The sequence below is a fragment of the Anas acuta genome, chromosome 1, assembly GCF_963932015.1.
Source record: "Anas acuta chromosome 1, bAnaAcu1.1, whole genome shotgun sequence".
Lineage (NCBI taxonomy): Eukaryota > Metazoa > Chordata > Aves > Anseriformes > Anatidae > Anas > Anas acuta.
The window spans coordinates 108,601,226-108,618,541 of record NC_088979.1 but is presented as its reverse complement, the minus strand read 5'-3'; the positions used below and the strand labels follow the sequence as shown (position 1 = coordinate 108,618,541).

The 17,316-nt window shown below is 40.5% G+C and overlaps 2 protein-coding genes across 2 annotated transcripts in view; one reads left to right on the top strand and one right to left on the bottom strand.

Moving 5' to 3' along the window:
* Positions 1–446: 446 nt before the first annotated feature.
* On the bottom strand, positions 447–11,329 carry PDZK1 (PDZ domain containing 1). The gene is made up of 9 exons (XM_068691589.1): positions 11,189–11,329; positions 7,167–7,378; positions 6,587–6,854; positions 5,535–5,671; positions 4,402–4,597; positions 3,947–4,143; positions 3,380–3,574; positions 2,294–2,593; positions 447–1,297 (listed from the first exon to the last, which is right to left on the bottom strand). The coding sequence occupies exons 2-9, from the start codon at positions 7,374–7,376 to the stop codon at positions 1,226–1,228; spliced, it is 1,575 nt and encodes a 524-aa protein (XP_068547690.1). The 5' UTR covers positions 7,377–7,378; positions 11,189–11,329; the 3' UTR covers positions 447–1,225.
* Positions 11,330–11,479: 150 nt separating this feature from the next.
* The window catches only part of LOC137860856 (cell surface glycoprotein CD200 receptor 2-like), a 54,249-nt gene continuing 48,412 nt past the window's right edge, over positions 11,480–17,316 (top strand). Inside the window, exon 1 of the mRNA XM_068691625.1 lies at positions 11,480–11,874. The gene's annotated coding sequence lies outside the window, so the exon portion shown is untranslated. The remainder of the gene's footprint in view (positions 11,875–17,316) is intronic.

Genomic DNA, 17,316 nt, shown 5'->3' with positions numbered 1-17,316 from the left:
TGGGGTTTACTGCCTAGCAGAAGTGAAATGGAGAGAAGTTGAAGGAACATCTGTATATCATTAGTACTTGCTGTTATCAGCTGGAGCTTAGCTGTCTGTTGCTGAATCTCAACTTAGTTTCCCTTGCCTGTATAAATGGAACAGAGGCTTTGGATTCCTGTTTGTTTGAGTTCAGCTTGAAGTCAAAGATCACAGCTATGCCTTGTTTACCTTCTCTGTTATAAATGTGTTTACCTTATATGTTGTAAGTTTGGTATTCCCCACTACCTGCCTATTCTTATACAGTAGCCTGTTTCCCCTTCTTGATGTTATTCAAGGCATAAAAGTAAATTTTATTCATGTGACTTGAACTTGCAGCTTCCCATAGACACTCTCACAGACATTGTTATAAAATTCTTCTGGAACACAGCTCATAGGTGATAAGGGTAAGACCTGGGGGAAAAAAATAACCACTTTATAAACAATTTATTTCTGTATTGTCTTTGGTGTACAGGAAGGAGGCAAAGAGTACAATAGCAGTATTACAGAGCCATTTATGTCACATCCAAGACAATGTGATGTTAACTTGGAATGAGACAAACTTGCGTGACTGAATTACACTTCTAACTACCAAGATCCACAACTGTAGGCAGAGAGAATAGTGCTTAACGATTTTGCATTACAAATTATGAATTTAGCTTAATGTTTGAAAGAAATTTCTGCAGTGTTAGTAGGAGAAAGGAGTGTAATAGACAGCATACATCAGCTTATGACATATCGCAGCGGTTGTACTGCCATAAATATAGCACAGATTGTTGCCACCGAGATCAAGTTAACGGGCTTGGATTAGAAAGAGAACTGCCTCTCCTGGGAGATGGCGAGGAAACAGTTACTCTTTATTAAGAGCTTATCTTTAAAAGGCTCAGATACTTATGAATTTATGAAATGTTTTCTCCCTTTGCTACAGCATACTTAACTGTATACCTCTACTTACTAAAGCCTTTATGGATGTAAATGACTGACTCCCCACTTCACAAAGCAGAAAGCCAATTGCAGCATGTTAAATGACTGCATGTTACACTGAAGTGCTTATTTCAGGCAGCTGCATTTCAGCAAGTTATTGTGGTCCCTCATGGGTATGGAGGACTCCTAGGGGTAGCCAAGTCTTGGAGGTGTAGTAACAAAGAATGATTGAAGAAAGAGTATTTGGAAGACTTTTTATTTGTTCTCATCATAATTTGACTCCTCAGAACCTTGTGTCGTCACTGTTGTCTGTTCCTGCTGAGGCGACTGAATGTGAAGAAGAGGATGAACTTGCCTGCAGAGGAGTAACAAATAAGTTCTGAATTATTTTTAGTTCATAAACATGCTGGGTAGTCTGCAGTGTCATGAAGGTCTCTTGCTTTAATCTGTACTAATCATACATTTGTTTGGATGACAAAATGAGCCAGCAAATGGGATTTTTGTCATTGAAGTGCTCTTTGGTTACTTATGTTTAACAGAGAAAATTGTTTAACAAAGATTTCCTATTGTTTGAATCCTGTATTTGCTGAATTTGCACACAAAAATGCTGCTGACTTCAGATCTGCAAAATGCTGCTTGGTGACTAAGGAACTTTTGAAAAAATCTTGCAGCTGGACACTTGCAGACAAAGGTAATGAAAAATAGATAGGAGGCAGTATTGGTCTTATTCTTCCCTGACTGTCTCTCTTGCATGATTAAAAAAAAAAAAAAAGTATTGAAGATTGACCACTCAGAGGGTTCAAAATGACTGTTTCAAGAAGAAATACCTTGCTGCTTTTCTGACTTGTGTCATGCTTTAGATTCCTTCTACCATCATAATGTGAGCAAGATAATTTAAAATCTGCACACTTCTTAGAAATTGTCATCATAACCTGTCAATTGCTCTTTACAAAATGATTTGTTTTGAAATATTCCACCTTGTTTCCCCTGAAGCAGGTTATGCTTTTTGGTGTATTTAAGCACCTTTTTTTTTTTTTTTCCCTGCACTTTAATGATTTGTATTGCCTCATTAAGGCTCACAATGTATGGATTATTTTATTTCACAATATCCCCTGTATGTTTCTTTCTGCAATTTTATCTTGCATTAAAGATACTCACTTGCAGTATGTGTGGGGAAGGGATGAGTTGTTTACAATAATCAAATCACAGCTTCCCTATTAATAACAGACTGACTTGAAAAGAACAACACAAGTTAAAGATCCTAGTCCAGGTATACATAGTAGGTAAAAAAAAGTTCTTTTCCTGTCTGCTAAATGGTACCTCAACATCTGTGAAATACAATGTTACTCACCCTTTCTCTTGGTTCAGGGGAGGTTCGTTCGGACTCTGCTGGTATGGTTTCTGCATAAGCAGCAGGTTCAGAAGTGTCATGGATTGGATCTGCCATAGAGGCTGTGATGGGAATGTTCTGGTCCTGGAAGTATTTGTATGCATCTTTGCTGCACACCAGTACTGTTAGCTTGTCACCACTACTTTGGATTCTTGCCACCACTTTGTCATAGGACTCATTCATCACATTCTCCCCGTTCACTTCCACCAAAAAGTCATTATTTTCTACACCTGCTGTGTCAGCTGGCCCGTGGCTTTGTACCTGAAAAGGCAAGTTCAAACTGATATTAGCATAAAACTTGAGGAGATGCATTAGCAACTTATGGCTAGCTAGACTGTTGTGTTACTGCTCATTTATTGTTGTTAGTTTATGTAACAGCAAAATAAGCATGGTAGGAGAGATGTGTGGGGCAGGAAACAAATAGATTGGAAGAAGTAATATGCCTAGTCATTATCCACATAGAACCCATCTGTTTGAGGTTTAAGATGCATCTGGATTTTTTTATAAACTTTCCTTATAGGTGGCATGGTAGAATCATAAAGACAAGGTGAAAAAACAATTTTGGTATTATTGGCAGTAACTTAAGTTTAACTTTACTACATTTGACAGATTATTAATGAGTGGAACCCCTCAATAAAACTAAAGACATAGATAAAAATTTGAGATAACAGAAATTTGACTCTTAGACACATTGAATTCCACAGGTGACATCTTAATGTCTTTAGGGAATCCTATAGCTCAAAAATACCTATTTAAAATACTAATTTTAGCATGCCAAGTTCATGAATAAAAACAAAAATGAGGCAAAACCTGGATTCTGCTTCTTTTTAGGTATCTAACGGAATGAGTTTTTTTTTGGTGTTAACATTTAATCTTGGTCCTCCAATATTGGTTTGACTTTAACAATTACAGCTCATATCCAAGTGAGCTGGAGGAAGAGACTTGTCTTTTTTGTGGCATTTCTTGAATGCATTTACACCACGGAAGGGAGGACACTGCCCAACAGACTACCCAAGCTTTTTGTTGTTCATCGTCCTGCATTAGTACCTCATTAATAAAGAGTCCAGGTTTGTTCTTGGCCATGTTTAAACTGAAGCCAAATCCATTAGGCCCTTTCACCATCTTGCAGATTCTTGGTTTGTGGTTCACTTTCTGCTCACTGTGCAACTCCACTTTTTCCTCTGTTTTAGCTGGAGTTGGATCTTTTCCTCTGTTGTAGTATGAATAAGGAGAAATCTGAGCCTGAAAAAACAGTGACAAAGGAAAGTTTAATATAGAAACTTCTACTGCAAAATTTGTAGTTTTTATGCTAACTATGCTTTATTTGAAACCTTTTTTAATGATTCAGATTTAAGCTGCAATGAACTACTTTTTGCTGTTACTTTCTGTTCAAGTAGAAAACTAGAATGTTGATCCATGTGATAAGCTTTGTTTAGTGTTTTCTTCAAAAGGGTACACAGCAACGTAGCTCTGATTTTGCTGAAGTATGGGTACGTCTTAGACATTTGCTTCTAGATGAAGAAGTCTCTGCCAGAGCAGACTGGTTGTTTTGTTGCTGCTTCTGTCTCTTTTTAATGATGAATTATTCTTTAGCAGTAACTTGCATTTTCTTACCAGTTTGTACATGGCATCAGTCTCCTTATCCACTACCAGTAGTGTGGGTTTGGTCTCAGATTGTTTAATCTTTCCCACTACGCTCTCATGATCCAAAGCATCCACTCGCTCACCATTGACAGCTACTAAGATATCGTTATCTTTGAGACCTGCCTTGGCTGCTGGGCTCTTGGAATCAACATCCTTGATTACATGATCTAAGATCAGAAAAGAAAAAAAGATGAATGTGAAGGAGTACGCTTGGTAAGTGTAACATTATTTTGTATAGTAAAGACTAATTGTTCACTGAGGGTTGAAGCAGTTTTCCCAGTGTAGTCTTGTTTGCAACAGGTCTGTTGAGGATTTCTTTGAGGTGAGTACTAAGAAGCCAGACAAGGAGAATGAGGTTTGCAAACCCCGTACAGGAATAAGCTGTATAGCAAAAGACATGGCCTGTGTGTTAACTTGGTTCTTACCACCGGTGTTTTGTTCCATACGTAGATAAAAGCCATAACCATTTTCTCCTTTCTGGAGCTCAATAAGTCGTGGTTTGAGGGGAAGCAGTTCTAGGCTGGCTCTCTCTTTGTTCAGTGTCATCTTCTGGCTTGTGTAATAGCAGTCTGTTTCTTCATTAGAAAGTAGAAACATTACGCAATTTCCAGAATTCTTTACCTGCATAAGTGCATGAACAGTCTCAGTCAGATGTGACCCCTTCAACAACATGTAGGAATTGTAGCTACTTCAGTAACTGGTATACTGACAGGCCAATGGTGTGAGTACTCTTGGTCCTCTTTCATGTCCCTCTATTACTGCTTCTAAAGTCTTTTGGGTCTGTTCAACCTCTTTCTCTGTCTTTCTCCAGTTCCTTTCTAGATTAATGGGTTCCCTCTTCACTGATCTTAGCTGACATCAGTCTGCAGCTGATGCTGTAGTAGCCCATGAAACACAAGTGTTGCATGGTTCCATAGTAGTGTGCACTCAATAGTGTTTCTGGCACGCCAGAGCATGCTGCCTGCCTCACGGCCCTCTGAAATCTCTTCAGCTCCAGCTGTGCTTTAGCAATGCCAACAGTGGGAAGCTGGGAGCCTCATTAGCAATGTTCTTTGCAGCTGAGGCCAGGCAGTGAAATTACTTGCAGTTTAATTTTCATTAATTGTGGACTTCTTAGTAGGAGAAAGGAACTGCTGTCTAAAAACATGAATTTACCCTGTTCCATGCTAACTGTATCATCAGAGAGTTCCCCCTCTTCCTGCCCTGAAAGCCACATCTGATGTCCTGTCCTCTTACTATTGGGAGTATTTCCAGGACATCTAGAAACAGAGCATGTTTTATTTAACAGGATTCTTGGCAACAGTATAGTTCTGCTATTTAGCTCTTTTTTTTTTTGGCCTGTTTTGATGGCAGTATTCATTCAGAGTCAATTCAAGAGGCCGCATGACATCGCAACCAGAGCAGAGGGGTACTCTGCCGTGCTGATCATACACAAACAGTAGCTTCCGAGATTTAGTGTGAAACATTTAAACTAGCCAGATCTGCCTCCTCAGTAACCCTGACAAGTTGCTGTGAAAGCGGGCCAGAACAGGAGATGAATCAGTATGCAAACAAATACCTTTTCCACCACTTCCTCGTGTGTGTCATTTTCCACATTTTTTCCATTGATTTCAATCAGGCGATCGTTATTCTGGACACCAGCCTTTGCAGCTGCTCCTTGTGGTGACAGATCTACTAGGAACAACCCCTTCTTACCTGAAATAGATGAAAACTCAGTACACAGGGTAATTCACTGAAACGTGGCTGCATTTGATGGTTAAGGAAGTCCAGCCCTGGTGTCCTTAGACACTTTTGATCTCTGCTTATGTGCAAATTGTAGTGGCACTATAAACCTTTAATGTAGTCACACCTCTGTCTCTTATTCTACCCTGGAAAAATCACTTCTGTGGGGGAGGAAAGCATTTTCTTTTTTTCATTGCCTGCAGCTCAAATAATCTTATTCCTCTACCAAAAGGGTTTTGCATATATTTCACATGCATTTCTCCGTCAAAAGGGCTGATGAAGATAGCTGAAAGAGTTTTTATTTATTTATTTTTGGCAGTTTGAAGTGAGGAGCTGCATTTAATGTTGTTTTATACACTTCAGAATTTCCTGTGTTTGGAAGGCTTCCATGTTTGGCCTTTCAATTATACTGTGCTCTGAAATAAATACCATCTTTATAGCGTTGATGCTTTCCAGAAGGCTTACCTATTCTGTTGACTGGCCTTGGGGAAAAATAGGCATGCGTGAAAGAGATTGAAAACTCCTCACTTTTTAAATGAAATAAATCAGGAAAAGCATTTGGTCTTCCTTCTATTACAGCTGTCCAGAACCTTGTGTGGTAGTTTTTGAGGTGATTTGGAGGAATAGAACAGGACTTAAAGCAGCAGTTTTAATCTATGTCTGATATTCAAGCCTGTGCTGCAGAAGTTGATCTCTGCACCCCATAAAAAATGTGCTCCTCAAAAAAAAACAACATATGCTGTACAGAAATGGGCTGGAGATGGATCTGAAACCACCTCACTACTTACTTCCCCTCTGCTAGCAATAACGGTTTGTGTGCTCCTACAACAGTGTTTTCCTCTGTCTCTGCTGTCACATACATGCCATCTCCCCTCCCAGATCTCTCACCTTCCATGGTTTTCAGGGAGAAGCCATAGCCCTTCTCCTCCTTCACTAAGTAGCAGAGCCGGGGTTGTGGAGCTGGAGTGATTGCTCCATTGGCCATGGGTGGTGTGGCCTGCTGCTGCTGCTTCTTCTGCTGCTGCTGCTGTCCTTTTGACACCTTTTGACCCAGGTCTTCCAAGTTCACTCCCTCCTTTTCTGCCTTTTTATAGGATGCTTCATCCAGAACAAGAAGTACAACAGATTTCCCACTGTTCTTCACAATCTCCACTACCTGTAGTGAAGAAAGTGAAATGGCAAGCAGGTGCTAGAGTGATTGACCTAGAAGATTTCTCCAGAAAGGATTACACTGTTTTACTGGTTTTGTTGTCACATTCCTCTGCTTATGCACTATGGAGGCACCTCAAAGGCATTTCATGCCCATAGTGGGTGATAAGTGATGCAGGGAGATATCCAGAGCAATTGACTTAGCTCTTGGGCTTCCTAGCTGCAAATGCCATAAAAATGGAAGAGAAAGCTTTCCATAATGGCAGTGGGTCTGGGTCGTGGAGGAGTGGTGTGGATCCCAGATTAAACAGAGATGTACCTGTGTATGTTCCTCCTTGTCCACAAACACGCCGTTAACCCTGAGGACTCTGTCTCCGTCCTTCAAGCCAGCCTTTTCAGCTGGACTGTTCTTTTCCACATTCCGGATGAGATGTCCTGCTGTGTCCTTCTCAATAAGCAGGGAGAATCCGTAGCTCTTTTGTTTTTTTCTGGTCACTTTACATTCTCGGGGGTGGAGAACAGAAGTCATCTCTACCAAACAGGATGGAAAAGATAAGTGTGAGCAAAAATAGCAAGCTGACCTAGATGTGTTCCCTCTAAATATATTCTGAGACAATTTGCTTCAGAATTCTTGGAGTTTTGTTTCTCTGGAAATCCAGCTATACAAAGGGAGAAGGAATGAATCCTTTTTCCTTCCCTCTCCTCGCTTATTTTGGCTCTATCTAAAAGCAAATTAAGCAAGATGAAGAGCTGGAAGAAAGCAGTTGTCTGCCTGTGGTAACATGGTGAAAACTGAGGTGAGAATTTAACAACAGAATTATGTCTTACAGAGGAAAATTAATGGCTGCACCAAAATATTGGAACACTACAGAGAAGTTAAATGACAGACAGAGATTTCACAAAATGGTAGAGGTTGGAAGGTGTGTCTGGAGGTCATCTGGTCCAACTCCTGCTCAAACTGGGCTACCTAAAGCAGTTTGCCTGAGACCATGTCCAGGTGACACTTGAATATATCAAAGGAGGGATACTCCACAACCTCATTGGGCAACCTGTGCAGACAGAAGAGCAGGTGGAATCAAGGAAGGACCTCATACTAATGAGGCGTTACTGCTCTTAGTTATTTTAACTAAACAAAATTAAACTTCAGGAAAAGAAATTGTAACTGGAGTGTTGTTGACGAGGTCACCCTTGGTGACAAACTTGCATTGGAAGGTTGAAGGGAAAGACTTTAAAGGAACTAGCTAGACCTTTGTCTCCAAGAGCTACAAAGCTTTTCCAGCTGTTTGTTAGCTCTACATCTCAGTTTCCAAACAAAATGGTGTATTTAATTTTTCATTTCTGTTTTCTTTAGAAGTTACTGGTAGAGTCTAAGTTCTTGGAGTTGCCCGTGTTTTCCTCTGCCTCAGAATCTTAATAAAAAGACTCTGATTCTGTTGTGAAGAGGAGCTAACAGAGACATTTTACCGAAGTGTATTGTTATATGTGAGACTTTGGTAAGATAGTAATATAGGTTTGTATTATGAGGTCTAACAAAAGCGTGGAATATTCAGGCATACACCTGCTGACAGTGTGAATGTGCCATCTGGTAATCACTTGGAGGAGAGGTAATTTAATACTGTCTGTCTGTGTGAAATGAAACAGAGGACTTGGGCTGCTATACTTGTCTTACTCTTCTCAAATGAATCCTGAAATGACCATAAAGCCTCAGTTTGCTGCCTGTCTGCAAAACTTTGTCTCCAACCATAATGACCTTAACAATGCAATGAGACATCAATCAATATAAACATGCGACACTGTGTGGGAAAGGAAGGGAAGAAATTAAATTTGGTTTTGGATGTGGCAAGCTGCTGAAATGTTGGCAGTAGTTTGATTCAAATGATTTCCCAATGAATTTGTGACAATTGGAGCAGAATTTCCAGTTGGTGTCTCCAGGGTGCTGTGTTACTTTCCCAGAGAAGTCGAGGCCAGCTGGTTAAGGACTTGATGCTGGGGATTGCTACTGAACTGCTATTAGGCAGCAACCTTTGTCCTCTGAATGTTCAGGAACAAATCTTCCTAGAGGCTGTGTCAAGGCACGTGTCAAGGCCAGGAAGTTGTTTGAGGATGTGCAATACGGTTTTACTGTTTTTTACAATGCCTGATGAACCTGATAACTTCATGATGAGTGGACTGGCTCTGTGACAGGCAGAGAACAGTGGATGCTGATCTCCTTAACTTTTGCAATACCTTTGAGACAGTCTCTTGTGCAGCCAATGTAGCTGATTTGGTGACATATGGACTGGATCTAATTAGATGGGCAGAAAATTGGCTGGGCCGTTAGGTTCAGGAGGTTTTGATCAATAATATTTAATCCAGCTCTTGGCTGGCTATTAGTGGCATTGTTTAGGGCTGATTACTGTGGCTGATGCTGTTTAATATCTTTGCGACATGGACAGTGAAACAGAATAGATTCTCAACAAACTGATGGATAATAGCAAACAGAGGGACAGAGGTCAATAGAACAGAGGATAGGGAAGGACCAATTTAGAGAGACCTCTACAGTCTGGAGAAATGGCCTGACAGAAAACTCTTGAAGTTCAACAAAGAAAAACAGGAAAAAATCTGTATCTAGACCATGCATAACAATACAGGCTGGCTTCTGGCTGTCCAGAAGACAGTTTTGCAGGACAACACACAAACGCACAAGCTGAATGTCAGTTGTGTAGCTTTGCAGTGAAGAAGGTCAACTGTATAGTGGGCAGCATCTGACCTGTAGCCAACAGGTCAGTGGAGGCATTGCTTCCCTATTTTTGGCACTTGTGAGACCACCTGTGAGTACTGTCTCCGGTTTTGAACTCTCTGAGTCATTAAGATATTGGAGTTCGTCCACTGAAGTGGTTCAGATTTTGGAGCACAAGATATTTCAAGAGAGGCAGAGAGAGCTGGGTTCATTCAGTCTTGGGAAAAGAAAGCAAAGAGATGATCTTTATGTAGTCTTCAACTACCTAACTGGATTGTGTTGACAGTGCAGATACAGATTCTTCTTGGAAGTTAATACTGATAGGATGAGAGGAAACAGATGAAGATTGTCTGTAATAATTCCAGTTAGATGGTGTTAAGGGCAGCTTTGTAATCTTTGGCGCTGTCACATACTAGAACAAGTGCCCAGAGAGGCTGTGGAATCTCCATCCTTGGAGATACCTGGATGAGACCCTGAGCAACCTCATCTAAGCTGGCCTGGTTTTGCATGGGGGATTGGACTAGACAACCTCCAGAAGTCCCTTCCAACCTAACCTATTCTATGCTGTTGTTATATAGTGAAACTCCATTTTAGGTGATGTGTATCATTAGGGTGGGTATTAGATTTGGAAAGTAAGAGAGAGTTGTGGCCAAGTAACTACTCCAAAGTTCACTGTCTTAGGAAATCCTGCCAAGGATCTGTGATGGCATAGGAACAAGATGAATGATGACTACTTGCTGTGGTTGGAAAGTCCAGGTAATTAGCAAACCTGATGATCTGTGTTTTACTGGGTGGATTTTTTTTCCTCTCTCCAGATAGAAGTTTGTGAGAAGGCCAAAGTTCTGTTGCAGAGATTAGATATTAATCACAACCTAATGAATACTAAGAAAATTCATGTCTGCATGCACAGATTTCCTTGCAATTCTATTTTATTTTATTATTATTATTATTTAATTTATATCACTCATATGAATAATATATGTGGAAACTTATTTTTATTTATTTATTTATTTTTTAGAAAAATCAGTCAAGTCTCTCCATGATCTAGACAGCGGCCTACTGCTGAAGCACCTCTCTGGTTACCAGTGCCACAGATTGTTTTTGAAGCCAAAAGTGCATTAGTTGGGCAGCACATAGAAAAGTGTGAAGGTGAGAGAGTTGACACAGATGTCACTGAAGCTGGAGAATATAGGGAATTTCATCATGCATGGTTAGGAAGGCTGCAGATCATGACTTGTTCCCCATGGTGAGGTGTTTAATGCTGTTTTGAGTCCATGCATAGGTGCATTGGGATTAACTCCATACAGGGATGGCCCGCCCTATTCTTTGGACATTGGTGTGCATCAAATCATATTGACCTCAACTACAGCTCAAAGCAGTTTTTCTTGACAAACACTGGGACCTTGTGTTAAACCAGTGGGACACAAAGGTGAAGGAAGAGTAAGCTTTTAGAGGAAAGAATATTTCTTCATATGTAGAAATGGAAGGAAGGTTACGTTGGGCTGACTACTACTATTTTCACTTCATGCAAGCTTTACGTGCAAGATTATCAGGTTCATTAAATGGAGGAAGAGTTCATTAAATAGGGGAAGAGAGATTAGCAAAAAAAAGGAATGTCTTACCTGTATGTCTGTGATGTCTGTGTGGAGAAGCCTTCACAGGAATTCTCTTTTGCTCCTCTCCCTCCTGTGGCTATACCTATAGGTAAGTATGGACTTTGATTGGGCAAAGGTTGATTTAAAAGGTGATTTATTTAACCAAGTTTCACTGAATATGTTTAATGCCTTGATAAGCTGCCTTGTCCTTGCCTGCAGAATTGCAAATCACATGCATTTTGCAGAAGCTTTGGATTCTCTTCTACTCATAATTATATTTGGAAACTCAGTCAAGGAGGTGATCTGAGGCAAGCCTGATCTTTGCTCTGGGCAAGAACCTTCTCCAGCTATAAGAAACGTCTTAAAAAGAGCAGTTCTGCATTGTGGTGTGTTGTCCTATATACTAGGCCAAATACTAGTTAGTATTTGACTGCAGATCAAGATGTTCCCAGTTCAAATCACCCATGTTGGGTGCCAGATAAAGGGCTGTGGTGGGTTAACCTTGGCCAGCAGTCAGATGTTCATCTAGCTGCTCTCTCACTTCCCTCTTCAATGGGACAGGGGAAGAAAATAGGATGAACAAGTGTGAGGAATCTGAAACACTGAGACTAATTGTGAGAGACGCAATGTACAGAGAAGTGGTGATTCACCATTGAGGACATCACACAAGCTACCTGTGGATGCAACACATGCACCGCAATCAAGCAACCCATGTGAGTAAAGCGTCCTTGGAATAGAGGGTGGTGGCTGGGATATTGATATGGTGAGGCTTAGCAGATTGGCTGAATAGGGCCACTTCCATAAGCCTGCCAAGGCACGTGATACATGTGCATGGTGCATGCTGCTACTAGGTGGCCAGAAGCACATGCTGTAAACCATGCCACTGCCTAAAACATCATCCTGAGTCTTATAAGTCAGATTCTGTGGCACAGTACTCCAGAAAGAACTGAGTCAGTGCTACTCAGTTCTAAAACCAAAACCAAACCAAACCAAACCCAAACCAAACAAACAAGCAAACTTTTTTTACTCCTAGGCCAAGAATCAAGGAATTAATTTGGTGAATCACATCTTCTATCACACACAAACCTCTGGAAGGATTGGATACAGTGGACTGTTGAAGACTGTGGTGTGAGCATTGAGCTCTGGGAATGGCAGAAGATGGATGTAAATTTAGCAGAAGCCACTTAGCTAGTGTTAACTGGTGGATCTGTTAACAGTCCTGGTCCTGCCAAAATAAAATCCCTTCATACAGTGGGAGGAGATCAGGTCCCTGTAGTGCATGCAGGGACACAGGAAAGACAGCATGGGTTGCTCTCCCCTGGGGAAACGAAGAGCCATTTGTGGTATTGTTTTTCCTCATGGATCAAGGTGTTAATGTGGAATGATGGGGAAATTTGGTGTGTACCTCAAGGATATTTATCCTTGCTGGAAAACAATGTGTGATTTGACTTGCATGGTATAGTAAGCAATACAGCAGGAACTATCTGAACCAAAAAGGAATGAGCCTCTCAGGAAACTGTGTGAGTACAGTGGTGACCCAGAGCAAGCCAGTCTTGCTGCCCAATGAACCAATATGATACTTCTTCTGTCCTGAGTGATGTCCTTGACAGATGGCATGAAAATCCAGAGGACATGTAGCTGTATCAGATTATGTGGGACCAGAGCATGATGCAAATGGCATGGGATTAAGGTTTGAGATTGTATGGAGTGTGGCTGGGACAGAGCTAACTTTCTTCCTTGGCAGCCTGTATGGTGCTGTGCTTTGCATTTGCAGTTGAAACAGTTTTGAGAACACACCAGTGATTTGGCTGTTGTTGAACTGCGTGCAGATCATCAAGACTTGCTCCACTCCTCAACCCCAAAAATGAGTAGGCTGGGTTGAACAAATTGTTGGGAGAGGGCAGAGCTGAGAGAGCTGACACAGAGTGACTGAAGGGATGTTCCATGCCATCTGAGGTCACACATAGCATTAAAAGCTTGGGGAAAGGAGGATGGAGGAAGGCTATCTTTGGTTATGGTATTTGTATTGCCAAACACCTTTTATGTTTGTTGACACTCTGCTTCTCAGCGAGTGGCTAAAGATCTGCCCGCCCATAGGAAGTAGTGAGTGAATTCTTTTTGATTTGTTTGCACGCACAACTTTTGCTGCGCATAAAACTGTTGTTATCTCAATCTCTGAATCTTGCCTTCCTTTTGTTTTCTCCCTATCCCATGGTGGAGAGGCAGGTTGTGTATTTGGCTGTTGGCCCATGTAAACCCACTGAATATATCTTATTCACTGGACCGAAACATCTGCAGGATCTGCTGATAGACATGGACTGAACTGATGGTGTTTCTGAAGTGGGGGAAGCCTAATTGGAGATCTTGCTATGCTAAGGTATTTAGCGATTGATAGTGTGAAGTTTGTGTTACAAAGTCTCATTCAGTTTTAGAAAGCTTTAAAATGACTGATTTCCCTGATTAGTTTGCTGTGGAAATGGATTATTAGAAATAACACCTGTGTTTTCCATGGCTGTCTGTTCAATTCAGACGAAAGGTAATAGAAATAAGCATAACCTATGTGTGTAGCAACAGAAAAGGCATCAATGCTATAAAAGCCTTAATGTAATCCACTTACTCTAAGTGGATTTGCAAGCCTGTTGTGACTACGAGTTGTTCCTCTTCGTATACCTTGTAGTCTAGAAACCTATGCAAGTGAGTCCCAATGTTGTAAACACTAGACAGATGTAGTCAGACCCTGCATAAGGTGGTTTTGCAGTCTTTCAGACAAGTGCAGTCTTTCAGATTGCATAAGGAGGAAGATAGAGAAGGAGATTCACAGCAGCTCACAGTTTTGTAGCTAAGCACAGGGAGGATGTGAGCACATACAAGGATTTCAGGTCAGCACATAAGGAAACAGCACAGCATGTGAAATGATGTCAGAAGGTATTTTGTGGTTGTAGTGCCACTGTGATAGTTAGCTGAGGTTGTCTGGGATCCAGTCAAGATTTTTTTCAAGAATAAGGTGAAAGAAAATTGAAGGAGGAACATCTAGCAGTCAGCAGAACACTTAGGAGCTTCTGGCATGGTGAGCTGGTAAATGAGGTAAATGCTGGTGAGGTGAATTACCAAGGCTGGTAAATGAGAATGGGGAGGTTCTTTGAGTTGGGTTCTTTGAGTTGAGTCTTGGTCTGGTGGTTAGCCCTAGAAGGTTAGCCCTGGACAAGAAGTTGGATGGGATGCTGATGACAAGTCACAAAGAGGATATTATCTCCATGTGCACTCAAGAACAGGACCCTGCATGCGTTAGAGCTGATCTTCACATCTGTGGGACTGAAGTGTAAATTGTGTGGAAGGTGTTCTAGTGCATCCAATGCTGACAAGCTCTTGATACCAGAAATTCAAAACCTCCTACCTTTCCACTAGCAAAATAAAAAATATTTAAGACAGGAACAGAATAAAGGTGGCTTACAATATCTCCTGTTCTGGTTCTTCAGGCTTTTGGAAGAGTGTTCTCAAGCATATTCATACAGCTACAAAAATGAGGAACCTAACTTAAAAAAAAAAAAAAGAAAAGAAAAGATATTTTAAAATTTTGAAGCATATGGATCTCTGGACAAAACTCCAAATTTGCAGGACTCTTATGTTGCAGGAGTTAGTCACAATGAGTTAAGTGATGTGGTTCTGTTAGCACATGGACTAGAGTTTGCGGGCATGCTTACTCCAAGGTATGTTCCTCTTCATCTATAACATAGTTGTGGTAATATAAGGACCTTTGTTCCTTTCCTTGCTAGGGGTAACATTGAGAAAATACTTGCAATTGTTCTTTTTGCAAGACCTTTCTGATATTCACTCAGAAGAAATCCTGTGTTACCAAAGAAGATATTTTTTAATCTGCTAAATTTTAGATTTATGTTGGAAATAAACATTTACTATCAGTTGTGAGTAGTCACATTGTTTTCCCAGCCATTGGTAAATGGAGAAAAGCACCTGTGTTTTTAACACTGGTGCTTACTAGAATCTCTGACTTTACCTAAACTCATAGGTTTTGAAAACTCTTAGTCTCCTTCCCACAAAGAACCCTCCCCAAAGCAAAAACTTAGCACTTTCTTTTGCTTCCAGCAGGCCAGCTAGTATAGTAGCATTATACCTATAGATGTTTTGGGATTGTAGGTCTGAGGCACCTTATTTTCATTGTCTGAAGGCTTTCAAAGGAGTTGACTTGAGCATATTAGCAGAAAGTGCCACTGTATCCTGTTCACGCATTCTCTGTAAAGACCTGAAGAGCTAACTTCAAGGAAGGGTGAGTGTGTCTTCTGCTGGCAACTGAGCAATGATGACAATAAACGTAATGGTATTTTTCCTACTTAGCATCTGAAATAGGTTGAGAGCTGTGCTGCACGTGTTCTAGTAGCCTGAAATGTGGGGGTGCGTGTGGCTTGTTTCAGGGTTTTACAGTGCTCTCAGAGTGTGTGGAGCAAAGAAAGCCAAACCTAGTACAGTTCATATTGTGCCAGAGGGCACTTTCAGTAAGTGCTATTTGCCAAAATCTCCTTTGTCAGGAAACATGATCCAGGTCACTTTTTGGCCATGTTTTGGACACAGATGTGAGCTGTGTGTACGGACCTCTACAGCACACTGGTGCCAAGATGATGGGCTCTGTCTAACTGTTATTCGTGTCTAATGAATTCATACAGGCTCATGTTTGTGTCTAAAACAAAAAATAAAAAAATGTTTTCAGATTCTGAACCACTTCCAATTTCTTTTTAAGCTTTTTATTATTTATTATGTTATTTTAAATCATGGCTGACACTAAGATTCTGTTGGAAGATGGTGAAGGAACATCTTTCATGGCCATTCCACTGGATGAGAGGAATAGAAAACAGGGCTAGTAATGAATGACAGATTGGTGAAGTAAATTTTTGAAGTTTATAATACCAATATATAGAGTTACAAAGCTTTGACTAAAAGGTAATTTTTTATTAAGAATGTATTTCATATGTTTAGTTCTGAAAATAAGGTTGACATCAAATGATACACATCACCACCAGTGTTTTTCTCTTGACAAAAGGTTTATGTGGATATTTTTCATTAAAAACATTCCCTCTCTCTAATACTTAATGATGCTTACTATACTGATCAGAGCTGAACTTTCTTGCCTGGGACCATGTACACCTCTTAAAAATCCATGTAATGAAGCATTACTAAATAATGGTTGTTTACTTATATTGCTTACCATGTACTTGCTAAGCACAAGCTCACTCATTTCCTTGCAGTGCCATCCTTGGGTTCTTAAAACATAAACTAGTTAATGAAAATTGATTTTCAAATGCAGCACACTGGGAGAAAAAAAGCTCTTACTCATGTCCTCTTTTTGTGAAGTTGTCCCCTATTCCTTGCAAAATATTTTTCCCCTGTAATTGAGGTCCTGGAAAGTGGTACGCCTGGTTTAAAACACCACAACCCAGTGTATTAAGAAGACACAATATCCCTTTCAGTTTATATTAATACACAGGGCTGTGATGGCTGAAGGCTGTGCTCCATAACTTCTGTCACATAGAGGTATGGTGTCTGATGTTCCTTTTCCTATGCAAAGAGGCAACAGCCTCTTCAGCTCCTTCTTTCTTTCTACAGCTAAGTCTGACAGGGATTGTGAATCAGAGCCTTGGACTGTTTTAAGGTCTGCTTCAGTAGAGTAATATGAGATGTTTTATATTTGTTCTCATATTTAAGCTGTTCAAAAATCAGTATAGCCCTTTCCTTTTGCCCTTTATTTTACCAGTGATGTTTTCCCACTATGACCAGACAAGTATTATATAAAACACCATGTGATGTGATAATAGAAATATTTAGCTCACTGAAGTCCTCCTTAATCATGAGGCAAAGTCCATTTGATTCACCAAATGAATATTCATCAGTCATCCTGCACGTAGCTAAATGGTAATTAAATCTTTCTTTTCTGGCGACCACATGCTTCTTATATGGTGAAAAGAGTCAGGGAAATAAAGGAGAAGCAAACAGGAATGATGTTACCATCCTGCTGGTCTTGGGTGAGGAAGGGGAGAATATCCCTCCTAGTTTTTTGGGTTTCTGTCTTCCTAAATAAATAAATAAATTGCTGTCCCTGTATTTACAGCAAAGAAAGGTGTTCTGTTATCCTCTAGACCCGTCAGTGA

What these genes read in the sequence shown, in the direction of transcription:
- PDZK1 (XM_068691589.1), bottom strand. Translation starts at nt 7,376, where the DNA reads ATGACTTCTGTTCTCCACCCCCGAGAATGTAAAGTGACCAGAAAAAAA. An exon ending in TATGGAACAAAACACCGGTG is followed by an intron (nt 4,144 to 4,401) that starts GTAAGAACCAAG and finishes TTCTGATCTTAG; the next exon opens with ATCATGTAATCAAGGATGTT. An exon ending in CTGGACTCTTTATTAATGAG is followed by an intron (nt 2,594 to 3,379) that starts GTACTAATGCAG and finishes TTGCCTTTTCAG; the next exon opens with GTACAAAGCCACGGGCCAGC.